The following is a 27920-nucleotide window of genomic DNA, read 5'->3' as shown; positions in this document are numbered from 1 at the left end:
TTCTAGCGCCTGCGGCATTGTCAACACACACTTCGTACGTGTACTGCATGTTGTATCTAACCCCCTCCAACGCATTTGATTCTAAATTGGACTTTTAGTAAGGATCCCTAATGTTATTGATAATATAATATAGCCTATAGCCTTACTCGATAAATGTACTATCCAACACTGAAAGAATTTTTCAAATCGGACCAGTGGTTCCTGAGATTAGCACGTTCAAACAAACAAACAAACAAACAAACTCTTCAGCTTTATAATACTAGTATAGATTAAGCAAGAACGCTGCTGTGGTTTTAAGTGCTGTGCTGTTGTTTCGTAGGCGTCGTCGTCGGCGGAAGCATTCAAGAAAATACTGGGTCCATCCCATATTGAGTGAAACATCAACGAAAGGAAAATTTGTGCTCTTTCATAATAAACTAAAAGAAAATCCAGACAAGTTTTTTGAGTACTTCAGAATGTCCGTTAACTCATTTGAAATACTTTTGTCTATGGTAAAAGAAAATATATCAAAAAGGAACACAGCAATGAGAGAATGTGTTAGTGCTGAAGAATGTGCCGAAAAATGTTCATGAAATAACTAAACTCTCTCTCTCTCTCTCTCTATATATATATATATATATATATATATATATATATATATATACACACACACACACACACACGCGCGCGCGCGCTTTTGAGTTGACCATGGTTTTAAGGTCTTGGGGTATGAAAAGAAAAACTACATGAACATTTTCCGGAAGTCGTAACATATCGACTACAATGGGTAGTATTTCAGAACAGAACGCGGCGGGAATTCCCGCACGTGTGGCCGGGCATCGACTGAAACGCTGCGTGAAATCACGCCAACGAATTGGCCGCGGTGCATTTTCTTGCGGGCGACCTTGAAGACGCGCCTTTCTGTCCTCTCTCCGGCGGGAATTCACGCTGCGTCTGGCCGGTCTCATTCTCCTTGCTGCGGTTCATATTTCTGGCGTGTTTTCACGCAGAATCTCTGCGTGAAAACACGCTCGTGTGGCCGTAGCCTTAGGGCCCGCACGTACGAACAGTCTTCCTGCTCAGTTCGGAACCAACAGTCTGAACTGAACTGAAGCCTCCCCCACACACGATCATTCTTGTGGTTGCTGTTGCTGTTGGATGTATCGTTCCGTTGTAGAATATGGAAGAAACTTTGGATGTTGCAATTTCAGTACTTTTAATAACAGTCCCGGATGAATTATTGGCCTTCGGGCCTTTGGGTTTCATTAATGGCCCTAATTCACATGGCATAACTTAGGTATTTTTAAGGTGTTATCTTCCTCTTGTGTTGTTGCCGGCAGGTCCAGCTCGCGGTGGCCAGCAGTCGACGTCATAGTTCCCTCAGTTCGCGATCCGGGTTCGTTTCCCAGTCGGGTAAGAACCCGGATATTTCGCAAGTGGAAAACAAGGCGCACGTTGGGGAGGCAGGTACCCACACACTTTTGTCATTGTTTATTAGTGTGTGGCGCCATTGACTATCCTAACTCACGCAAGAGAGCGAATTCCAACCCCCCCCCCCCCCCTCCTTCTTTCTGTTTAAAGCTGCTATGAAAAAATAACAGAATTATAGTCAGATTTATGCATTGAGTGTTTTATAACGGGCAATTTTCGAATTAAATTCAATGCTAATTCAAGTTCGAAGTTCCTAAAACTGACCACATAATCCGACATATTTAAACAATTGAGTTACATACAACTCCTTAAGTTCGTTACTTAAAAGTGTTTTATAAGGTTCAGGGTTACTATTTTTTTTTAGATCGAAACGTACAAAGTAACGCCTCGGTTGAAGCGGAGCCCTACACGAAACTTAGCAGTTTTTTTTTTTTGTAAACTGAACTAAATTAAAAGCTATGAGTAGTATAGGATAGCCGGTCCGAGGACTGGGTTCTGGGGGTGGAGCCAGAGCCGGTGTCCGCCATCTTGGATTGTGACGTCACGGCGGCCATCTTGGAGGAGTGTAACGGGACATAACGTAACGGGACAAGTTTGACCTTGACCTTTGACCCTCAAAATTCGCCAAAATTGGGCAAAAATTGCCCAAAATTCCTCAAAATTCGTCAAAATTTACATTTCTGTGAAAAAAATTCCGCCAAAAAAAATCTCAAAAAATTCCACAATTCAAAAATTCCCGTTTTCGAGAGAAAAATTCCCGTTTCGAGGGAAAATTTCCCGTTTTTAGTCCTTAAAAATCCCAGCGGCTAGAAATGTCCATATGTAGGCTTAAGCATCCATGTCTACAGCCTACGATAAGCCTCTGACGTCATCATGGATTATGACGTCACTGTTGCATTTTCCGTTACGGCCGCCATCTTTAACTTTTTTATTTATTATCCGATTTTAATGAAAAAATTTTTAAAAAATATAAAAAAATTCAAATAATAAAATTTTAATAAAAAATATTTAAAAAATAAACTTTTACGACACGGAGTTCAGAGTCCTCGGTTCGAACCCGGTGAGGGCAAAAAAATTAAAAAATGGCGACCGATCCTTCCCTCACAGTGACTGCTGGCATACTGACTCCCACCACTTTTTTCATAGCATATATCATCCGGCAGTATGACGTCATGTACGTCATCTTTAAATTTGGACGCCATCTTGAAAATATTTATTTATTATCCGATTTTAATGAAAAAAATTCCAAAATTCATCAAAAAATTAACGTATTTGAATTCTGTTTGATTATACCGATGTACGTCCTTGGTTCGATTCCCGGCGAGAGTAAATTGTCGATCCTTCCTCCATGAAAGCTACCTAGACTGATCTACCACCACCAGTACAAGGTATATATCATCAACTGGTATGACATCATGTCCGCCATCTTGTCTTCATCCGCTGGAGAGCACCATCTTGTTTTCGTCTGCTAGAGTGTGTCGATACCATGTAGTATAATTATCTGGTTACCAAACCTTTGTCCTTGACCTTGAACTTTGACTGTGACCTTGAACTTTGACCTTGACCTTGAAATTTGACCTTGACCTTGAAATTGGACTTTGTCCTTGAAATTTGACTTTGTCCTTGTCGACCATCACGGATCCGACATTTTATGTTCAGTACATGCTACCAGGAGCGACCACCTGCTGGAGTACACCATCTTGCGCGTGTACTCATATTATAGAGTACATTTCCATCTGGTTAATTTTATTCTAACCCACTACAGTGCAGTAATCATTTATTACCGAGGTGCCCCCGCCATCTTGAAATTCGGCCGCCATCTTGAAATCATGTAATAATGTAGCTAGAAAAGCGGGAAAAAATCCAAAATTCATAAAAAAAATCACTCATTAACTTACATATCGATTCGATCCGCTCCAGTCCTTGGTTCGATCCGAGATCGATGCAATAATGTTTAATTTTATGTAAAAAAAATAATAATTTCCATAAACCATGTTCAAAATTCATTAAATAAATTTGTAATCCATATAATGAATGATTGGATCGACTTAGGTCCTTGGTTCGATCCCTGGCCGATACAAAACAACTTTAATTTAAAAAAAAATACTAAAAAAGTGCTAGGTGTGAGAAAATAAAAACACCACAAGTTCTTTTAAAAAAATTTTATTACATAAATTCAATACACTACTACAAGTACAAAAAAAAACACTGACAAATTAACAAAGCCTTTTGGATTCCTCGATTCAAACAGTCTTCTTATTGTACGGACTAAGCCTTTTACATGACTTTAAATGTCTATCCGATCCGGTCATCACCGCAGCCAGAGACGGACTGAAGTTCAAATCACTTATATAGTCTCATTAGCCGGTACAACACATGAGTCAAATCAATAACCATGTTCATTATACGTCTCGGAGCATTTTTTATAATGACGATGTAAGCTATCGATACGTGAAATTAGTTTATTGCACTTATTGCACTGAAATTGTATTCTTTGAACATTATTAGAACAACCGCTTCTTTCATGTCTGCGAGCATTTGAGGTGATAGTAAATGATGCACCACAGTATTTGCACTGATGCGAAGTACGCTCTTCATTAATTGAAGTATACAATGTTGATGAAACTTCAGCTGATGGTGGAACAGCACATATCGAAGTCTCCTCCAGTGTTGTCAGAGGCGTTGCCAACGGGATCTGCTCCAACATCGTCGGCGCTGACGTCATGGTTCCCGTAGTCGATGATACATCCTCCATCGAGTACGACGTTAAAGTCGGTAAAGATGCCATCGAAGTCTCAAGAACAGGCAATTACACGACTTATGCACCAGAAGAAACAAACTAGGTGATCCCTACACCACCGTCACCAGTAACAAACTGAGCGTCCTGCTGTCTAGAACTCGCTTATATACATGCACCGTATGGAATAATACGCTAGTCAAATCAAGAACCATCTACAATAATACTAGAGTCAAAACAACGTTAAAAATAGAAGCACCGACTACGAAAAGGCAGCACATTTGGAAGCACCGACTAAGAAAAGGCAGCACATTTGGAAGCACCGACAACGAAAAGGCAGCACATTTGGCAGCACCGACAACGAAAAGGCAGCACATTTGGAAGCACCGACTACGAAAAGGCAGCACATTTGGAAGCACCGACAACGAAAAGGCAGCACATTTGGAAGCACCGACAACGAAAAGGCAGCACATTTGGAAGCACCGACAACGAAAATGGCAGCACATTTGGAAGCACCGACAACGAAAAGGCAGCACATTCTGGAAGCACCGACAACGAAAAGGCAGCACATTCGGAAGCACCGACAACGAAAAGGCAGCACATTCGGAAGCACCGACAACGAAAAGGCAGCACATTTGGAAGCACCGACAACGAAAAGGCAGCACATTTGGAAGCACCGACAACGAAAAGGCAGCACATTCGGAAGCACCGACAACGAAAAGGCAGCACATTTGGAAGCACCGACAACGAAAAGGCAGCACATTTGGAAGCACCGACAACGAAAAGGCAGCACATTCGGAAGCACCGACAACGAAAAGGCAGCACATTTGGAAGCACCGACAACGAAAAGGCAGCACATTTGGAAGCACCGACAACGAAAAGGCAGCACATTTGGAAGCACCGCCAACGAAAAGGCAATGCATTTTGGATGCACCATCATAAAGACAGCGCATTTTGGAAGCACCATCGAATAAGGAAGCACATTTTGGAAGCACCATCGAATAAGGAATCACACTTGGAAGCTCCATCGAATAAGGAAGCACACTTGGAAGCTCCATCAACAAAAAAAAAGGCAAAAAGGAAGCACAAGTTACGAGATCTAAGTCTTAGTTAGAAATCAGAATACACGAAATAAAAACCTTAAATTTTTATAATTTAAATTATTTATTTCTTTACATTATACAAATGCAAGTAAAACAAGCCATTATTGTATGTAGCCAGCTTTCCTCAGTTCCTTGAGTATGAAGGATATTTCTTTGATGCACAAATAGTTTCCTGCACAAAGCGAACCATGTAGAAGTCTTAGCCGGTCAACCAATATGTTTGGATCTTTCCATGATGTGTAATCATTCTCTTCTACCACCATCTTCCTTGCACCTTTATAATAAATATTATGATCTCTGGTGTCTTCCGTTTTACCACCAACCTCAGGGTAACTTTCATGTTTGAGACGGTGATCATCACAAGCTTGATCAGATTTATTTAATATATCACGACGTTTCCACCGTTTCGGTCTCAGGACACCTCCACATTCTTCGATCTTGGCAGCTTTAGGTGTTTCATCATAGTCTATGTCTTTGTCAACAGCCTCAGAGTCACTGTAACAATCACTGTAGAAGGAATCGTCTTCACCCAATTTACCGTAATAATTCGATGTTGATGATGTCGAAGTGTCTTCATCGTCTTCATGCTTCCTTTTTAGGAGTCCATCATTTTTACAAAGTAGGAAAGATCTACTTGAATTCGGCTGGAATATATTCTCACTTTTCGCGTTAAGGATTCTTCCATTGTCTTCATTCTTCCGTAAATCATCAACCTCCTTCAATTTAAGTTCTTTGTCGAGATCGGAAGAGCCAAGAAGATTATTGTGATAATGCAGATCACTCTTCCTTAGGCTAGTAGATTCATCGTTGTCCTCTTGCTTGTACGCAGGCTTGGCGCTACAAGTTCTGCCATGTCTTTTTAGGCTCTCTCTCCGCGTAAACGACTTGCTACATCGAACACAACTTATCATATTGCGCAGAGGATTTTTAACACAGTCATTCTTGTCGTGTTGTCTTTTATTCTTTCTCAAGATAAACTCTTTACTGCAAAACTTACACCTATGTTCTTTCGATACAGCGTCAGATCCCAAATCGGAATTCATATTAGTTACTGAGACTAATGCCAGATACCAATTGAGTGTTTTAAATTAAATCCAATACTTAAATAGAAATTTTTTCATATTTCATCAGCGAGAATTAATATATCTCATGCAAAAGTACTTTATGCATGTAGTTCTGCTTTTCAACAACAGATGTCGCCACATGTTGCTTGCAGGTAAATAATATTTAGTTCTTTTATGCGGGATGCGGGATGCTCACTAACGATCGCAAAAGAAGGATGGCTTCGCTAGACTCCAAGGAAAAGGAAGTTCGTCTTGCATGTTGGTGCTCCACAGATGTCTCATGGTGTAATATTAATTTGACTGAGTAATGATATTTTTTTTAATTCCACCTGATAAAAATATTGCAAGTTTTGATTTAGTAGCAGAAATTATCGAATTAAATGTAACTCCAAATAAAATGACATGTCTCATTAGACAAAAAAAAAATCCATGCAGAGATAGATCTCTCACAAATAATCAGGAGCACTCGGTGAAAACCATCAGATGTATAGTCAGGAATAATCAGAAAAACTTGGAGAAAGCCATCAATATAATAACAAGAATAATCAGGAGCACACGGAGAAAACCATCAATATATTAACAAGAATAATCAGAAGCACTCGGAGAAAATCACCATAATATTGTCAATAATAATCGGAAGCACACGGAGAAAATCACCATAATATTGACAAGAATAATCGGAAGCACACGGAGAAAACCACCACAAGTTTTCTTTGATATCATAAAAATACAGAAAAAAAATATTTAATAAATAAAAAAATTAAAAAATTTTAAAAAAATGAAATAAAAAAATACATAAACAGATTCTGCTAGCTTGTGAACTTCTCATTGTTGAGCAAAGATATAGTTCTAGTACAAGCCAGAATTTTATGTATTTTTTTATTTCATTTTTTTAAATTTTTTTTAATTTTTTTATTTATTAAATATTTTTTTCTGTATTTTTATGATATCAAAGAAAACTTGTGGTGGTTTTCTCCGTGTGCTTCCGATTATTCTTGTCAATATTATGGTGATTTTCTCCGTGTGCTTCCGATTATTATTGACAATATTATGGTGATTTTCTCCGAGTGCTTCTGATTATTCTTGTTAATATATTGATGGTTTTCTCCGTGTGCTCCTGATTATTCTTGTTATTATATTGATGGCTTTCTCCAAGTTTTTCTGATTATTCCTGACTATACATCTGATGGTTTTCACCGAGTGCTCCTGATTATTTGTGAGAGATCTATCTCTGCATGGATTTTTTTTTGTCTAATGAGACATGTCATTTTATTTGGAGTTACATTTAATTCGATAATTTCTGCTACTAAATCAAAACTTGCAATATTTTTATCAGGTGGAATTAAAAAAAATATCATTACTCAGTCAAATTAATATTACACCATGAGACATCTGTGGAGCACCAACATGCAAGACGAACTTCCTTTTCCTTGGAGTCTAGCGAAGCCATCCTTCTTTTGCGATCGTTAGTGAGCATCCCGCATCCCGCATAAAAGAACTAAATATTATTTACCTGCAAGCAACATGTGGCGACATCTGTTGTTGAAAAGCAGAACTACATGCATAAAGTACTTTTGCATGAGATATATTAATTCTCGCTGATGAAATATGAAAAAATTTCTATTTAAGTATTGGATTTAATTTAAAACACTCAATTGGTATCTGGCATTAGTCTCAGTAACTAATATGAATTCCGATTTGGGATCTGACGCTGTATCGAAAGAACATAGGTGTAAGTTTTGCAGTAAAGAGTTTATCTTGAGAAAGAATAAAAGACAACACGAGAAGAATGACTGTGTTAAAAATCCTCTGCGCAATATGATAAGTTGTGTTCGATGTAGCAAGTCGTTTACGCGGAGAGAGAGCCTAAAAAGACATGGCAGAACTTGTAGCGCCAAGCCTGCGTACAAGCAAGAGGACAACGATGAATCTACTAGCCTAAGGAAGAGTGATCTGCATTATCACAATAATCTTCTTGGCTCTTCCGATCTCGACAAAGAACTTAAATTGAAGGAGGTTGATGATTTACGGAAGAATGAAGACAATGGAAGAATCCTTAACGCGAAAAGTGAGAATATATTCCAGCCGAATTCAAGTAGATCTTTCCTACTTTGTAAAAATGATGGACTCCTAAAAAGGAAGCATGAAGACGATGAAGACACTTCGACATCATCAACATCGAATTATTACGGTAAATTGGGTGAAGACGATTCCTTCTACAGTGATTGTTACAGTGACTCTGAGGCTGTTGACAAAGACATAGACTATGATGAAACACCTAAAGCTGCCAAGATCGAAGAATGTGGAGGTGTCCTGAGACCGAAACGGTGGAAACGTCGTGATATATTAAATAAGTCTGATCAAGCTTGTGATGATCACCGTCTCAAACATGAAAGTTACCCTGAGGTTGGTGGTAAAACGGAAGACACCAGAGATCATAATATTTATTATAAAGGTGCAAGGAAGATGGTGGTAGAAGAGAATGATTACACATCATGGAAAGATCCAAACATATTGGTTGACCGGCTAAGACTTCTACATGGTTCGCTTTGTGCAGGAAACTATTTGTGCATCAAAGAAATATCCTTCATACTCAAGGAACTGAGGAAAGCTGGATACATACAATAATGGCTTGTTTTACTTGCATTTGTATAATGTAAAGAAATAAATAATTTAAATTATAAAAATTTAAGGTTTTTATTTCGTGTATTCTGATTTCTAACTAAGACTTAGATCTCGTAACTTGTGCTTCCTTTTTGCCTTTTTTTTTGTTGATGGAGCTTCCAAGTGTGCTTCCTTATTCGATGGAGCTTCCAAGTGTGATTCCTTATTCGATGGTGCTTCCAAAATGTGCTTCCTTATTCGATGGTGCTTCCAAAATGCGCTGTCTTTATGATGGTGCATCCAAAATGCATTGCCTTTTCGTTGGCGGTGCTTCCAAATGTGCTGCCTTTTCGTTGTCGGTGCTTCCGAATGTGCTGCCTTTTCGTTGTCGGTGCTTCCGAATGTGCTGCCTTTTCGTTGTCGGTGCTTCCGAATGTGCTGCCTTTTCGTTGTCGGTGCTTCCAAATGTGCTGCCTTTTCGTTGTCGGTGCTTCCAAATGTGCTGCCTTTTCGTTGTCGGTGCTTCCGAATGTGCTGCCTTTTCGTTGTCGGTGCTTCCAAATGTGCTGCCTTTTCGTTGTCGGTGCTTCCAAATGTGCTGCCTTTTCGTTGTCGGTGCTTCCGAATGTGCTGCCTTTTCGTTGTCGGTGCTTCCGAATGTGCTGCCTTTTCGTTGTCGGTGCTTCCAGAATGTGCTGCCTTTTCGTTGTCGGTGCTTCCAAATGTGCTGCCATTTTCGTTGTCGTTGCTTCCAAATGTGCTGCCTTTTCGTTGTCGGTGCTTCCAAATGTGCTGCCTTTTCGTTGTCGGTGCTTCCAAATGTGCTGCCTTTTCGTAGTCGGTGCTTCCAAATGTGCTGCCTTTTCGTTGTCGGTGCTGCCAAATGTGCTGCCTTTTCGTTGTCGGTGCTTCCAAATGTGCTGCCTTTTCGTAGTCGGTGCTTCCAAATGTGCTGCCTTTTCGTAGTCGGTGCTTCCAAATGTGCTGCCTTTTCGTAGTCGGTGCTTCTATTTTTAACGTTGTTTTGACTCTAGTATTATTGTAGATGGTTCTTGATTTGACTAGCGTATTATTCCATACGGTGCTTGTATATAAGCGAGTTCTAGACAGCAGGACGCTCAGTTTGTTACTGGTGACGGTGGTGTAGGGATCACCTAGTTTGTTTCTTCTGGTGCATAAGTCGTGTAATTGCCTGTTCTTGAGACTTCGATGGCATCTTTACCGACTTTAACGTCGTACTCGATGGAGGATGTATCATCGACTACGGGAACCATGACGTCAGCGCCGACGATGTTGGAGCAGATCCCGTTGGCAACGCCTCTGACAACACTGGAGGAGACTTCGATATGTGCTGTTCCACCATCAGCTGAAGTTTCATCAACATTGTATACTTCAATTAATGAAGAGCGTACTTCGCATCAGTGCAAATACTGTGGTGCATCATTTACTATCACCTCAAATGCTCGCAGACATGAAAGAAGCGGTTGTTCTAATAATGTTCAAAGAATACAATTTCAGTGCAATAAGTGCAATAAACTAATTTCACGTATCGATAGCTTACATCGTCATTATAAAAAATGCTCCGAGACGTATAATGAACATGGTTATTGATTTGACTCATGTGTTGTACCGGCTAATGAGACTATATAAGTGATTTGAACTTCAGTCCGTCTCTGGCTGCGGTGATGACCGGATCGGATAGACATTTAAAGTCATGTAAAAGGCTTAGTCCGTACAATAAGAAGACTGTTTGAATCGAGGAATCCAAAAGGCTTTGTTAATTTGTCAGTGTTTTTTTTTGTACTTGTAGTAGTGTATTGAATTTATGTAATAAAATTTTTTTAAAAGAACTTGTGGTGTTTTTATTTTCTCACACCTAGCACTTTTTTAGTATTTTTTTTAAATTAAAGTTGTTTTGTATCGGCCAGGGATCGAACCAAGGACCTAAGTCGATCCAATCATTCATTATATGGATTACAAATTTATTTAATGAATTTTGAACATGGTTTATGGAAATTATTATTTTTTTTACATAAAATTAAACATTATTGCATCGATCTCGGATCGAACCAAGGACTGGAGCGGATCGAATCGATATGTAAGTTAATGAGTGATTTTTTTTATGAATTTTGGATTTTTTCCCGCTTTTCTAGCTACATTATTACATGATTTCAAGATGGCGGCCGAATTTCAAGATGGCGGGGGCACCTCGGTAATAAATGATTACTGCACTGTAGCGGGTTAGAATAAAATTAACCAGATGGAAATGTACTCTATAATATGAGTACACGCGCAAGATGGTGTACTCCAGCAGGTGGTCGCTCCTGGTAGCATGTACTGAACATAAAATGTCGGATCCGTGATGGTCGACAAGGACAAAGTCAAATTTCAAGGACAAAGTCCAATTTCAAGGTCAAGGTCAAATTTCAAGGTCAAGGTCAAAGTTCAAGGTCACAGTCAAAGTTCAAGGTCAAGGACAAAGGTTTGGTAACCAGATAATTATACTACATGGTATCGACACACTCTAGCAGACGAAAACAAGATGGTGCTCTCCAGCGGATGAAGACAAGATGGCGGACATGATGTCATACCAGTTGATGATATATACCTTGTACTGGTGGTGGTAGATCAGTCTAGGTAGCTTTCATGGAGGAAGGATCGACAATTTACTCTCGCCGGGAATCGAACCAAGGACGTACATCGGTATAATCAAACAGAATTCAAATACGTTAATTTTTTGATGAATTTTGGAATTTTTTTCATTAAAATCGGATAATAAATAAATATTTTCAAGATGGCGTCCAAATTTAAAGATGACGTACATGACGTCATACTGCCGGATGATATATGCTATGAAAAAAGTGGTGGGAGTCAGTATGCCAGCAGTCACTGTGAGGGAAGGATCGGTCGCCATTTTTTAATTTTTTTGCCCTCACCGGGTTCGAACCGAGGACTCTGAACTCCGTGTCGTAAAAGTTTATTTTTTAAATATTTTTTATTAAAATTTTATTATTTGAATTTTTTTATATTTTTTAAAAATTTTTTCATTAAAATCGGATAATAAATAAAAAAGTTAAAGATGGCGGCCGTAACGGAAAATGCAACAGTGACGTCATAATCCATGATGACGTCAGAGGCTTATCGTAGGCTGTAGACATGGATGCTTAAGCCTACATATGGACATTTCTAGCCGCTGGGATTTTTAAGGACTAAAAACGGGAAATTTTCCCTCGAAACGGGAATTTTTCTCTCGAAAACGGGAATTTTTGAATTGTGGAATTTTTTGAGATTTTTTTTGGCGGAATTTTTTTCACAGAAATGTAAATTTTGACGAATTTTGAGGAATTTTGGGCAATTTTTGCCCAATTTTGGCGAATTTTGAGGGTCAAAGGTCAAGGTCAAACTTGTCCCGTTACGTTATGTCCCGTTACACTCCTCCAAGATGGCCGCCGTGACGTCACAATCCAAGATGGCGGACACCGGCTCTGGCTCCACACCCAGAACCCAGTCCTCGGACCGGCTATCCTATACTACTGCTATGACTACCCATTTTTGAAAAGGGCTTAGCAAAAAAAAATATGGTCTTTTCTCTTATGGTTTTGATAGCAAATAGTTATTGTACGTGATTAACCGTCAATCGTGTGCAAAGTTGGGTGTTTTCGTCATTGGTAGAGATCGGAAAAATTCGCGGGTTCAATGACCTTCACGATAGACTCCAATATCCTCTACACACTCGGGCAAATTCCAACTGTTCATTGGCTGTTGACTTGTGAGTCGTCTCGATTGCGTGGGCCTGTGATTCGACACTTCTATGAGTGATGGGTCTCTAATTGGCCCTCAGTCCTCCAGATTAACAGTGAACCAATGGCAGAAGCAGCACTAAGGTATAATTATTTGAATTTTAGCATAACACGAAATGAATCCGCGAATTTTTCAGGTCACTGTGGGTAGGTTTTAAGCCAGTAGTATTTCGCTCCGTGAATGGAGTGAACAGCGAAAGAGATGTTGGAGTAATATAGGAACTGGAGACGTTTTGGATTACCCCTTATGGGGGTAGTAGCCTACATTATTTTGCTTATATGATTTTGTTTTTGCACATGATTTTTAATAAATTCATAAAATAACCATATATAATTTTTTTAAAAATATTTTTCTACAGATAATGTTCTTATTTAATGGTTTAACGGTATACCACATGATTTCATGATTTCAGTAAATGCTAGGTCTGACATAAAAGTTTTTATTATAAGGCCAAAATTTGTTGAAAAACAAATTTGTGGGATAAGTGAGGGGGAAATGGGTGGCATTTTTTTTATTCAATCTTACAGCTAATATATTCTTTAAAATGTAAAAGTTAGAGCTCATTTTTTTGTGCTCCCATTAGATTTTTATTTATTTTTATTCTTCCTTTTGAATGTTACAGAAAAATAAAAAAAAGGTTTACCAGTCAAATCTTTAATTCACGCAGAATTAATTTTAAAATTAGTGTGAGAATGGGTTTTAAAAACTTTATATTGTTTTAAAATATATTTTTACGTGGAAGTTAAGAACCAATTTACTCCTAAAAACCCTTTTCCACCACTGACCCAACACCAACAGTCTTTTATGCTAAGTCTACGATATATTTACAAGCTAGATAAAGAATGTTGCTGACTTACGAGATCCACTGATAGATTTCCGAGACGGTCAGCTCCCCCTTCTCTTCGAGGGCTTGTTCGATGAGTTCCGTGTAGGTGAAGGGCGGTTTTTTCTCTTTGATGTCAGTAAAACTTGGAGGAACTACGTGCTCTTGGTTGGACTGATCTTTCTGCTTGTGGTTAAACACTTTGGTGTTTTTGGAGAGGTACACGGTTGCCTGTTTCTTCTGAGAGCACGCATCTGGCGAGGGTGCTATGTTTCCTGCGGGGCAACAGCACACATTGTTAAACAGGCACATTCAAATATTTTCACTAAGTTTGCCAACGGCCAAAAAAGGAGGGGGAGGGGACAGGAGTCCCCTTTCCGAAGATGAAAAAAATAAAACAAGGCGCAAGAAGCTGTGGTTAAAGAAAATTTGTAAATAATCCTCGCCATAAGATATTTTTCTTTTAACAAATAAATAATGTACCTACTTACTTATGTTATTGTTTATTAGTGTGTGGCCCCGTGGATGATTTTACCACACGAAAAAGAGCGAATTCCGAAAAATACCCCCCCCCCCCTCCCCACCCTCGGCGTTTCTGTTTAAACCTGACATGAAAACAGAACAGAATTATGATTAGATTTATGTATTAAGGTTTGTGTTACGGACATTTTGTGAATGAAGGCAACAATGAGTAAAGGACAATGCTAATTCAAGTATGATGTACCTAAACCTGACCATATAATCCGACTTCATTAAACAATTGAGTTACACACAACTTCTTAAGTTCGTTACTTAAAAGTGTTTTATAAGGCTCAGGATGACTATTTTGAGCTCGAAACGTAAAAAATAATGCTTCGGTTGAACGGAGTCTAGCACGAAACTTACCAGTATTTTTTTATAAACTGAACAAAATTAAAAGCTGTGACTATACCTATTTTTTAAAAAAGGTTTGGATAAACAAATTAGTAGTTTATACTGCTATGGTTCTACTTACAAATAGTTAACTGTCAATCATGCGCAAATATTTTAAAATTAAAAGTATATATTTTGCTTTAAATTAATAAATAAATAAACTGTTATTTTAAACAAAATTTTTTAAAAAATTTTTCTTTATGTACATATCTAAAAAGAGTTCAAGTGATCACTCGATAAGGAAGTAAAAACAATCATAATGTCGGAAATATTGTTAACTAGCTGACTACTTCAAATCAGCATCAATTTGAACCGGAAACGGAATATCCTAATCAGAAAATGGGATATTCGGTAGTAAGTGGTCGTAATCGCTGATACATCATGCTCATACTGTTAGGGTCGAGTGTTCGATCCCAACTTGAGGCATTATTTAATTGATGAGAACTTGGTATCCAAGTGGTTTGGAGCTTACTACAATCTCGGCGTGAATTACTGTGAAACGCAAAATAATATTTTATCTTTTGACTGTCAGTAATACAGAACAGACGAACTTTTTTTTTTTAACTCATTCTGTAGATTTAACTTAAACGATTTGTTTGATAAATTGGAAACAATCATACAGGTCATAAGATAAGTTATTAATGTGAACTAACCTGCACAGCAATCTTCATCACCATATCCTTGAAGCTCTAAATTACGAAATAGCGTATCAACCTTAAAATTAATAAGCCAGGAGAGGCTCTTGTTGTCATCACTCACTGTATCCATACATACTTTATTGTTTACAATTTCATCATTGACGTTGCCATAAACAGTCCCGTTCAATTTTTCACCTTGTGGCAAGTTACCCTTATGGTTTATTGCACTTATTTCTGACGATACAACAGTCTCTTCAACATGATTTAGTTTTACAGTGTGCATTTCAGCTATAACAGAAGGTATTTTTCGACTGGTGTCCCAGGTTCCGTTGACTACAATAATTTCTAATGTTTTGGAAGCAGTTCCGTTGTTCAAGTTAATTATGTTTTCACTATCATTATTGACACAGAAACGTTTGGAAGGTAATATTTTAGAATTACCAGCGTCGTCATGAACATTAAAAAACTTTCTTTTTCCCAGCGTATCTTGTTTTTCATTTTCGTCGTACCTAGATGTTTCTTCGTTATCCGTACAGTTTTCTAACCTTGGAATTATCATTTCCTACCCAAAACAGAATAAATATATTTTTTCTCTTCAACACCGAAAACTCCTAAACACTAAACTCACACACAATAATCACACAAATAAATATCAGTTCCACGGTTGAGCTGAAAAACTGTCACTTTAATCCATTCATAACGCTGAAAATAAAAAATTCCTGGAGTACGTCTTCATTTACCACATTTTAAAGCCGTATTTACTCGTCCAATTGTTCCGCGACAAGTTCGAAATTGAATCTGACACAAAAAGTTTGTAGTCTCCGCCTCAGTTGAATCACGTGACTCGGTGTGCACTTTGGGTTGGAGATTATACGACGGTGCTGCTGTCTTACTGCGGTGTAAATGCGCTGAATCAAATCAGTAAATGAAAGATGGTGAAGTAGTTACTTTGTTGTGTAACAAATACAAGCGTATTTTTGTGTTGAGCTAAGACAAACGTGTCGAGTTTAGCCTTGAAGAAAAATTACTTTCAGTATTAACTTTTTTTTCACGTCATATACTTTATGAGAAGTTACAATGGATATCGACGATATAGATCAAACCTTATTACAGCAATTTAGTTGTTTGGGTACAACGGACAGAGATGAATTAATAAAACAGTTACAAATTTTAGTTGGAAACAATTTAAATGAAACTGCAGCTTCGTTCTTCTTGGAAATGAATAACTGGTACGTGGTCCTAAGTAATATTTACATTTAAATAGGGTTATAGTGTTTGGGTCATTCGGCTTGGAAGTAGGTGTACATACTAAATAAGGCCTGTTATTATGTATCATTTCACGTAGTAACTTTATTCACAGTATAAATATATTTTTACTGAAGTTCCAACTGTGTTATTTAACAAATTCAAGTTAGCATGCTTATGAAGACATGACAAGCTCGCGTAAGCGAAAACGTATGGGTATTGTTTATTTAAAGTGTGTTCCTGAGTCAAGGTTATTAACAATTTTTACCTTTTAATTTTCAATATATTTAATGTTATGAGATATCTAATTTTTTAAGGAGTAAATCTAGTGTAAAAATTAAATTAGGTGTACCTAAGATACCTTTATGTTAAGAAGTAAATGTTGAAAGTCTCTACCTATTGAAAAATAATAATTACGAAAATAATGTTTTGAGTACTTTTTATGGTAGTTAATAATCCTGAAAAGGGATTTTTCAAATCCGAATTGGATTCTCAAAAAAAAAAACTTGGTAACTTGTTGGTATTGAGGTGGTCGATGAAGTTATGGCGAATTGCAGGGTTGAAAAAAATAAGAATATATTAGCCTCAAAAGTATTAAAATCATTAAGCTATAGCTAATTATTTTAATGCAAGTTTCATAATTTTATATCAATACCTAGTCTGTTTTTATATTGCTAAACAACATTTTATCTATCAACAATTTGTACGTTTTAACAGTTATGCAGTATTTAAAATGTTTCTGACATAACTTTACGGACCTTTCAACCCTGTAGTTTATGTTTACCTACCAAATTTTTTTTGTAAGTAATTTGAAAGGTACTTACCTCAAGGAAGTAAAAAAAAATATTTTCAAATGCTGCAAACATTTTTATCAGTCTCTTCTTTATTTACCATGAATTAATTTTTAGATTTCTGAATATATTGCAAGGAATCAGATTATATCAAGCATTAAAAGTGAACCAGCATGAACTATAAGTTCATTAGTAATGAAATATCAAAAGAAATTGCGACAAACAAGGATTAATTGGGAAAATTGTACCTGTGATTTCAGCATGAGCATAGGATTCACTATGAAATCACAGGGGATTCAGGTGATATGTTGTTCTTAACTTGTTTTATATTTTTGTTTCTCTATAGGAATCTGCAAGGTGCAGTGTGTTCTTACTTCGACTTTGAAGCTCCGTACAAACTACCGTCTATGTCCTTGGTTAGAGACATTACGATCGGGGAAGGGGAAAGCATTACTCCGAACACAAAGTAAGTTAAACTCTTACATGCTCTTGCTTTCATATTTCAAGGCTGTGTTATGTTTGCTTAGGCCTGTATTGTAAGTCATTTGCTGCATTCTAGTGGGTAATGCTTTCCGCATCATATATCCAAGTTTATCCATTGATCCTGATAACATGATGCCGTATACATTGATCCTGTGGTTCATGATGCTTGCTGTTTTAATTGAAAGATAGGTAAATATTTACTTGGGCGGTATTTCCGAAAAAAAATGTTAAAAATCCGAAAATATCTTTATTTTATGCTCTTCAACTTCCTCTTTTCATTAAAAGTGGCGGAGGTAAGAAATTCCAAATACTTTAGGAGATATCGAATTTTTTAATTTTGCAATACAAGACCTGTGGAACCATTCGAGCGGCGCCATTTTTGTTATTTTGCCGTGTGTTCGTGAATACGTGAATCGTGAATGCGTAATTAATAAAATGGTTGATTAGGTCAGGTCAGTTACATTATTAATATTTTCAAACTAAGCCGACATTAAAAATTATTTTGTGAATTAATTTTAATGGCTGTTTAGTTTTAAAATATTTATAATGTAACTGACCTGACCAAACAAATCCGGACAGAGGGTGAACAGTAAACTAAAATGGTCGATTAGGTCAGGTCAGTTACATTATAAATACTTTCAAACTAAGGTGATATTAAAAATAATGTGAATTAATTTTAATTATTCTTTAGTTTTAAATTATTTATAATGTAACTGACCTTACCTAACAAACCCGTAACAAAGGATGTACAGTAACAACTCACGTAATTTTTTTTGTTACTTATTACTTGCGCAACAATATCAAAATAACAAATAAGACTTTAAAATTAGAAACGTTAAAAACTCCCCTAAGTTGGAGGCGGTAATTAAACACCGTTTTAAACAATAATTTAACTAAATAATCACGTATTAGTTCATTTGAATTCTGGCCTATCACGAACAATCACGTGACATCATTATCCAATAAAAAAATAGATACTCGTAAGTAAACAAGAAACAATGGTGCACGCACGCCACAGGAATGCGCTGGTTTTGTGCTGAAATTTAAAAATTCGATATCTCCTAAAGTATTTGGAATTTCTCATCTCCGCCACTTTTAATGAAAAGAGGAATTTGAAGAGCATATAATAAAGGTATTTTCGGATTTTTAACATTTTTTTTCGCAAATACCGCTCAACTACATATGAAGAAATTTAAAAATTCGATATCTCCTAAAGTATTTGGAATTTCTAATCTCCGCCGATTTTAATGAAAAGAGGAAGTTGAAAAGCATAAAATAAAGGTATTTTAGGATTTTTAACATTTTTTTTTTCGGAAATACCGCCCAAGTAAATATTTACCGAAAGATATTTGCCAAACAAGAACCCGAACATCAGAACTTAAACGAATTATGGCAGGCCTTGTAGAAATGTTCTTTTGTATTCAACTTGCATCATGAATATGTCCAGGATATTTTAAAGTAGGCCCTACTAAATTAAACGGCAAGCATCATGTACCACTGGATCAAAATAAGGAAAATAGGTTAAGTTGGTAATTTCCTAGATTGGTGGCTATTGAATAGTTGGTTGGGGAGGGGGGGGGGGGGTGAGATATTCTGGAAATGGTATTTGAAATAGAAATATTACAGGGATTGTAATAATTTGACATCACTATTTACTTATTTTTATTAGTTTGCTATAAAAAAATTACCTATGGATTTTAGTTTGTTTTCCACTACAAAGTTTCTTACAATATCATGCCAACAGGATCAAGTGTACAGGATTTTCAAATTAAAAAAAAATTATAATGGCAAGCATCATTGACTGCAGAATTAATGTATTCAGGATCATGCCATTAGGACCAAATGTACAGGATTTTTTAATGCACTAAATTAAAACAGCAAGCATCTTGTACCGTGGGATAAATATTGTACAAGATCATGCCATCATGATGAAATGCAGAGGATCTGGGTATAACATAGGCCCATAACAACAACATTGAACGGTGAACATTTGCCTATGTGGGAGGCATGTACCTACATCATCTTTGCTGTGAGCAGAAAATTGAGACGTTCACAATCGTATAGAACCATTGACGAAACGTGAATTCCACGAGGTATTCAACACAATAAATTATTACCTAATTCGCAGAGCATACCGACTTACATTCTGCCTCACATTACGCCACCCTTCCAGAAACACTAGCCATGCTTACATCAGAATATAACGTACGAAACAGAAGAATCCTCTACAAATGACCATACTTTTCTGCTTCTAGCTAATTGATGCTTTCACATAGCTATCAACACACCAAATGTTATGTGAACAAATAATTCAAGTTCACAATTCTAGCATCCGTCCCACTAAGTGAGTAAAAATGCTTCTTAAAATACTAATGAAACGCAAATCATAATAAATAAATTAAAATGCAAGTAGCCTACATTAAAAAACCTATCCAAATATGTAGTTGCAATAATGTACACAGCTGTAAAACAACATTTAAAACTGTTCCCATAATTAATGAAGTACCAACTTGACTCAACTGCTACCAAAACAAAAAAAAACTGGTTACCATGGTGCTAATTAAGTACGTATGTGATTATCTACATGACTTGAACTCTAAACCTTTTGCAACTAATTAATTTCTCACGACCTTGCATTCCTGTTTGAGCTCAACCACCACAATGGTTAGTAGAAGTTAAATACATATAACACATTTAAAATGTCATAGTTGTGTTTTATGAAAAGCCATTTCCCACATGTCAAGTAGGTAACTTTAATGGTCTCTGTTAATATGTTTCATTGAATAAACATTAATTAAATTGTCAGAAGTTTGTTTAAGAATGGGATTACAAACTTGGCAAGGGACGCAACGTCGTATACACACAGCATGCAACCAACATTAAGAAAATCACGAAAATCTCAAGAAGTCACCAATCCTACAACTTGAAATTGTAAAACAGTAGAAAATAAATTTCTTCCCCTGAGCTTCTTTTGATAATTAATATTTATCATAAAAACATATTAAATTGTCAATAGTTTGATTTAAAAGTGTTATTTTCTTTCATTGTACAGAAAAATGTGTTAAAATGTAATGTTTATAATGATGTTACACTGGCCACTGGCTGCCGCGGTCATAGTCCGGGAGGTCACGCGGACCCTTCCACCCCCCCCCCCCCCTCCCCCCCAGCCAGAGAGGTGTGTGCCGCCTTGCCATTAGCGGCCTGTCATGTCAGTCGCAGCCTTCCTCTGCTCCCCGCAGCCCCCTGCTAGAGCCCTGGAGCGCAGGCCCAGTCATGGCCTGGGGTTTATCAACACGCCGCCGCCGAGATGTCGCGAGAGTTCTGGGGGGGGATGGATCAGGAACACTTGTGGCGTCTGACCAGGGACGCTTAAGCCCACCCCACACGATGCCCATTTTCTGCTATAACTTCTGTTATACCCATGGGTATAAAAATTTTCATAAAAATTTGTATAGCAGAACCGCAGAAAGATTTCTTAACTCCATACACATGATACCTAGAATGCTAACAGAAAACCAGCCAACGCAGTTGACGACCAAAGCAAACATATCAGGGGAGGATAAACCTGTCGTAGTCAACTTATCAAAATACTGAAAAAAAAGTGAAAGTTACACCTGTTTGTGTTAAAAATTATGTAACTTGCGGAAATATTATTTGATATTTTATCTTATATTTTTCATTTGCAAATAAATAACAAAATTGGTTTAGTATTTAAAAACAAATTAAGAGCAATTTTGGAATTACAAATATATTTTTAAGTTGTAGGTTAATTTCAAAATCTAAAAATTTATAAATTTAAATGATACAAGGGACATTGGGTTTACTAAATGTAGTTTATGTACGGTTTAAATTCTAATTTTAATTTAATCATACAGTTAATCAAGCTAATTTCATTGTAATAGTAAAAAAATGCTACCGATTCATATATGTTATATATAAGATTTATTGATTACTTATATATTTAACTACATAATTAGAGGAATTGTAACTAATATTTTTTGTAACCCAGTGAGACAAATAAACACGCACATACCGCGTAATAAATTTAAATCTTCGGTGAAGAAAAACATTTTGCATGTTTTTTTTTACCCTCACAGGTGTGTCGCTATGAAGTATCAGTTTATTCATTATTAATTTATGGACACTCGTTTCTTAGTAAACGTTGGCGGTTTGATTATAAAATTAACTTTTGGTTTAAATTATTTGTGAACATGTGATTTTACTTTACTTTTTTAAAAGTAAAAATAAATCTAGGTACGTAGTACTATGAATAAAATCAATGGACTGAGACACCTAAATATAGTTAATAATATTATATCTAAAATTAATTCTAATAATTTATATTTGCAGAAAGCACAGTATGTACAATTTAATTATCTGTTATTTAAAAAAAAAATAAAAAAAAATTGGACTGATGAGGATTTGAACCACATTCAAAATCACCCTTCTACCGCTACCATCGTGCTCTTCGCCACTACGCTACCGCAACTTCTACGAACGTGATAGGAGATAATGGGTAATATAAAGTGCAACATATTTTCATAACGTATTTTAAAATTTCCGATTACTTCTTTCTGTGGCAATTTCAGCATAACAAATATATTCCATAGTAGTTTTACTATTATAAAGTTTCATTTGGCATACCATTACATTTGTTACGTCCCTTAATGTTGACAATACAGACTATATACGGGGTTATATTGCAACACGTGGGTCCGCCATCTTGACGGCTCCAGCTCGTGGGTATAGCAGAAAAATAGAACACGTTCTATTACGGTTTTGGCTAAGACTTCGGTTATGAAAACTTTTATACCCAGAGCCAGACCCCTTGGAAGGGTGCTGAAATGTTACCCACACGGGAGCAGGCGCGCTAGCATAAAAATTACATGAAAACTGCTAAGGAAATGGGTGTCGTGTGGGGCAGGCGTTACATGCTGTTTCTGGGTGCTTTTACCCCTGGCCTCCGTGAGTATGTCTATGAGCACGAGGGTAGAGGGAGTGAGACCGGTGATAACCTGCATGGTGGCATCAGAGCAACTGTTTGACTGCTACCGGAGAAGAGTCATTGTGGTATTGATACCAGCGAGGATGACCGTGAAAGATAGTATACAACTCCCTTTAGTGGATTTTGGATAACATTTCTATTATACCAGATCGTATGCTCAAGGTAAGTGGTAGTCAAAGTTAATAATTAGATATTTGGTTTCATTCCCTAAATTTAATAGCAATACTCTAAAAATTATTATTTTAATTTTACGAATATTGAATAAACAAAGATATTATTTTTGCCAAGCTTTAGCCAACTCAGTCGGAGTGTTTTCCTCTGGGGTTGTACAAGTGGAGATAAAGAAACTAAAAGAAGACATTAAACAAATGCAATCATGCGGGTATCAAACTACTACTCATCCTTACTAGTAATCGACTGACTTATTATTTAATATTTGATTATAAACAAAGGGCCCTTCACTAGTGCAATAATGATTATATTGGAGAAAGACTTCAGTTTAAATAATTATAAATAGTAAAAAATTACGGTTCTCCTTATCCAACCAATTGATCAACCTCATAGAAGGTCTTTTATATAACCAGTCCTTTGGTAGAGTGAGATCTATATTAATACCTGGAAACGTATACCGATGTAAGCAGTACACGAACACCAGATGGAACACTCCTGTGACACTTCATCGTACCTATGATGGCACAGTACTACCAGTAGTCGTCTGGTAGCTTCATCAATTCAACATACATTCCGTATCTGGCTCCGGCACCATTCTTCACGTCGCTGAATTATAAAGTTTGTCTTCAAGGATTTCGACAAATCCCAACTTCCCAAGCTTTTTCAACAACTTACAATCCAGCAATTTTACCTCTAGTCACATCTATAACTTCATAAAATAAAATTATAATTCAAGTTTTTAAATTATTTTATCTTCTCTACTTTTTATTTCTTTTCTTTTTTTAAAACAACCAGAGATAAAACAAAACTAAACCACACGTTAAAACTCTTACATGACATTTTGTATGAAAGCTTAGAGAAAAACAATCATATTCCTTGAATTTAAATCGTTCATTACTCCTTGCTATAAAGAGTAACTTTACCTTTATAGAAATGCCCCTTCGAAAAATGTCTATATTGTGTATAGTCTAGTCTTACACTAGAGGCAATTTTCATACACATACACACAACATGAATGATATCACTAAAACAAACTTATATCACAATAGCAGTTTACAACAAAAACCTATCTTAACAATTTCAAATATTTAAAAATTTTTTTTTTTACATACAATCGGTATTAAATGAACAATCATACATTGAGGAAAATAAATCATATCCTTGCTTATCATTAATTATTCAGGCATGATGTCACATATGTTACAAGGTTGCGTGTACCTATATATTCATATCATTTCATTATTTCAGCTATAAAACTCAAGATTATGCAGTATTTACAAAGCATAAGTTAATCAAAGTCTGTTATGCTAGGCTTTTTATATTTCCTTAACTGAGAAATATTATAATGACGAACTATATTTCCTGTATCAATCTCAGCTAACTCATAACAGTTTTCTCTAATAACCTTGGTTATTATATAAGGACCATCATACAAAAGAAATAATTTTCTTGTGAAATACTCCCAAAATCGACCAATAGGATTTGTCCTCTTCAACACCAATTCACCACAAGACAGTGTAGTTTTTAATTTCGCTTTCTGTTGTCTTTTTCGGATGTTAGCTGAAATTATTAGTCTTGCTTTTACCATAACTTGTATTTCTTTCAAAGTTTCCTTAAAACTTTTTTCTTCTTCTTCTGGTATATCAACCGCTATCTTTGGCAAAATTGATTCCGGAATTACAGTAGAACGTTTTCCTGTCAATATTTTGTATGGCGTTAAACCTGTAGAACTATGTATTGTATGATTTAACACACATTCAATATATGGAATTTTATTTCTCCAACTTCTGTGTGAGTCATGACAAAACGCTCTTAGCATATTAGGTACCAAGTGTTCTCATTATTCGTTCGACAGGATTCGCTTGAGGATGTTTTACCGACGAAGTTGTAGGAATAATGTTTAACTTCTTTAATCCTTCTTGCCAAATTTTCCCAGTAAATTTGAGTACCTCGATTCGAGAGTATGAAACAAGGTAGGCCTACTTCTTTAACAAACTGTTTTACCTTGTTGTATACACCTTTTCCCGTAGCTCTTACCATAGGGTAAAACTTTGTGTATTTTGAGAATACGTCCCTCATAACAAATACGTAAGTTACACCTGCTGACGAGCAAGGTAATGGTCCAAAAAGATCAACAGATACCAAGTATAATGGTGATTTCGGAATGATTGGCTGATTTTCACCCACTAACATTCTATGTGAATACTTTGCCTTTTGGCAAAGATCGCACGAAGATGTAACATTTGCTACAATTGTAGGCAAATTTGGACAAAATACTTGCCTACTTAAAGCTTTTGACAATTTCTTGGAACCAATGTGACCCCAGCAACGATTAGACTCAAGAATTAACTTCGTAATTGCAGTCTTTGGAATTATAGGCTTCCACATATCTTCGAATTTTCCCTGCGTGTTACTGTGATAATAAACTATACCATCTTTGGAAATACAATATTTACAATGTATTTTATGAGTTTATTTCATGTTATTTAATTTGTCCACTATATGTTTACAAAATTCATCTTCACTTTGTAGCTTACCCAATACCTTAAACATATTTTTGATAGCCTCCATATTTGCAATCAAATATTCTTTAGTGCGAGTATCATACTGTGATGCACCTGTAGATAAATCGGGTATTCTGCTCAGATAATCGGCCACCAGATTTTCCTTTCCTTTAATGTGATGGATTTCAATGTCAAACTCTTGCATTAACAAACTCCATCTCGTTAACCTACTACCAAATATTTTTCCAGTTTTCAAACATAATAAAGCTTGATGATCAGTTAACAATTTAATACGTTCACCCAATAATAAATCTCTAAATTTTTGGAGTAACCAAATAATAGCCAATGTCTCTTTCTCAGTAACAGTATAGTTTCTTTCTGCACTGTTCAATGTTCTACTGGCCATAGCCACTATCTTTTCTACCCCGTATTCATCTAACTGAGCCAGTTTCGTACCCAATGCATACGCGGAAGCATCTGTATACAATAGGAATTCTTTTCCTTGCACTGCATGATGAATGACTCTTTCTTTAAGAAAAATTGACTTCAAACATTCAAACGCTTCACGTTCCTCTTGATCCCATTTCCATGCTTGATCCTTTTTCAACAAGTTAAACAAAGGTATCGCTACATAAGCTATTTTATTGTCATAATTCCGGTAAAATCCAAGGACAACCAGGAATGTTCGAAGTTGCTTGATGTTTTTAGGTACAGGAAAATGGCTTATGGCTTGTAGTTTATCAGGAGATGTTTTAATACCGTTGGAAGTAAGTATATGTCCTAGGAACGGTAATTCTTGACGACAAAACATTGATTTAGATAATTTAACAGTCATTCCGGCTTCTTTTAATTTGGATAATACAATGTGTATGTGTTCCAGATGTTCTTCATACTCTGTTGATGTAATCAAAATGTCATCGACATACGCGCGAGCAAAACTTCTACATTCCGGACCAAAGGTTTCATCCAGACACCTTGTAAACTCGGCAATGGCATTACAGAGTCCGAACGGCATTACTTGAAAAACATATTGATAATTTCTAAACAAAAATGACGTGTATTGCCTAGATTGTTCCTGTAATGGAATTTGCCAATAACCAGCCGACAAATCCAAAGTGGTAAGATATTTCACTCCTTGATACAACCTTAGTATATCACTGGTAGGCCGAGGACTCTCTCTGTCTCTCATAGTAATTTTGTTAACCTCTCTTGCATCTAAACATAATCGAACTGAACCATCTTTTATTCTAACACATATGATTGGATTAGAGTATGGGCTAGCTGCTCTTTTGATAACTTTCCAGTTTAACATCAATTGCAAGTATTCTTCAGCTTCTCGAAGATATTTAGCTGGGATCGGGTATGATTTACGGTGAAACGGCTCGCCTTCCTTCACCTTAATTTTTGCTTGATACAGATTATTTAAGCCGGGCTTGTCAAAAAATGTTTCCATGTGAATTCTCAAAACTTCTAATAACTGCGCTTTCAAATCTTCGTTAACTAATGTAACTCCCATAGTCACATTCCGTAAATCCTCTTCAGTCGCTATCAAATCTTTTACATTGGTACAGTATATATTTGCTTCGTGTATTTCTTTCCTCAAAAGTGACAATGTTTTTATCTGTAAATTGCCAATTTTCAGCAGTGGTTGATAATGTTTCATCGTCTTTAGCTGTAACTAACCATCCTCCAAAATCTAAGATCACGTTTAATTTATTCAAGAAATCTGTGCCTAAAATAATTGGTTTCGCCAGCCCCTTCACGATCAATACAGGTACTTGTTTAGTACTTCCAAGTCCCTTTATTTCTAGCAAAGTCTGTTTATTTATTACTGGGCTAGATCGAGATGTCACTCCCATTATCTTTAAACATGGTACTGGTAAAATTGGTAATTTGATGCCAGTGCTTTCGATCATTTCCACACAATCTGCACTTATACACGAAATTTCTGCTCCGCTGTCCAACAAAACGGGAACTTTCACTTCATTTACTAATAAAGTGATCTCGGGACATAATGCTTCTTTTGTATTGATTGCATTATCATTCATTTCATCAATAAGAAATTCTCTGTCACTGTTATCTAAAACTATAGTGCATAATGGTTTAAGCGCCACATCGTCTTTAACATTCGTTACGCCGTTGTTATTTACTAATCTAGCTCCATTCTCCATACCTGGGTTAGACGTTCGGAGCCTATTTTCGCCAACCCAAGCTAGTTTACCTGATGGTGCGAATTATTAGTTGCTTCCTGCGGTGTCCATGTTTTGGTCACATTACTATTGCTAGTAGTAACATCAGAACAATTGTTCCTTTGCAGTATAAAATTTCTCAGAGGATTCTCAGACATCAGTTTAGTGTTAGGATTCCACACATGTGCACTATCAACATTGAATGTAAACTGAGGTGTTTTAACACTATTACCTTGTGACGACTCCCAGTTTTCTATCGACTCATTTTTTTCGCCATTTGCATTCTGTGCTAGCTGTGTCATATTGATTCCAAATTCTTTTCTTTCACAATGACTATTCATCATTTCTTGTTTTTCACCCCTTCGATATCCAGTTGAATTTACTGTCCTTCCCTGTTCGTTGCCATACTTACGATTCCTGTTATACTAGTTACTATTGTT

The 27920-nt window shown here is 36.5% G+C and overlaps 2 protein-coding genes across 2 annotated transcripts in view; one reads left to right on the top strand and one right to left on the bottom strand.

Annotated features, from left to right (window-relative positions):
- The window catches only part of LOC134539219 (uncharacterized), a 134434-nt gene extending 118501 nt beyond the window's left edge, over positions 1-15933 (bottom strand). The window contains exons 1-2 of the mRNA XM_063381006.1: positions 15108-15933; positions 13577-13817 (exon numbers count right to left, since the gene is read on the bottom strand). Coding sequence (XP_063237076.1) covers positions 13577-13817; positions 15108-15651 — 785 coding nt within the window. The 5' untranslated portion in view covers positions 15652-15933. The remainder of the gene's footprint in view (positions 1-13576; positions 13818-15107) is intronic.
- A 22-nt stretch (positions 15934-15955) lies between these two features.
- Positions 15956-27920, top strand: part of LOC134539218 (protein ILRUN) — a 37831-nt gene continuing 25866 nt past the window's right edge. The window contains exons 1-2 of the mRNA XM_063381005.1: positions 15956-16321; positions 17475-17594. Of these exons, the coding sequence (XP_063237075.1) occupies positions 16170-16321; positions 17475-17594 (272 nt within the window). The 5' untranslated portion in view covers positions 15956-16169. The remainder of the gene's footprint in view (positions 16322-17474; positions 17595-27920) is intronic.

Source organism: Bacillus rossius, chromosome 15 (genome assembly GCF_032445375.1).
Source record: "Bacillus rossius redtenbacheri isolate Brsri chromosome 15, Brsri_v3, whole genome shotgun sequence".
Taxonomy (NCBI): Eukaryota; Metazoa; Arthropoda; class Insecta; order Phasmatodea; family Bacillidae; genus Bacillus; species Bacillus rossius.
The sequence above is the reverse complement of the archived record's forward strand: the minus strand, read 5'-3'. Positions and strand labels throughout refer to the sequence as shown.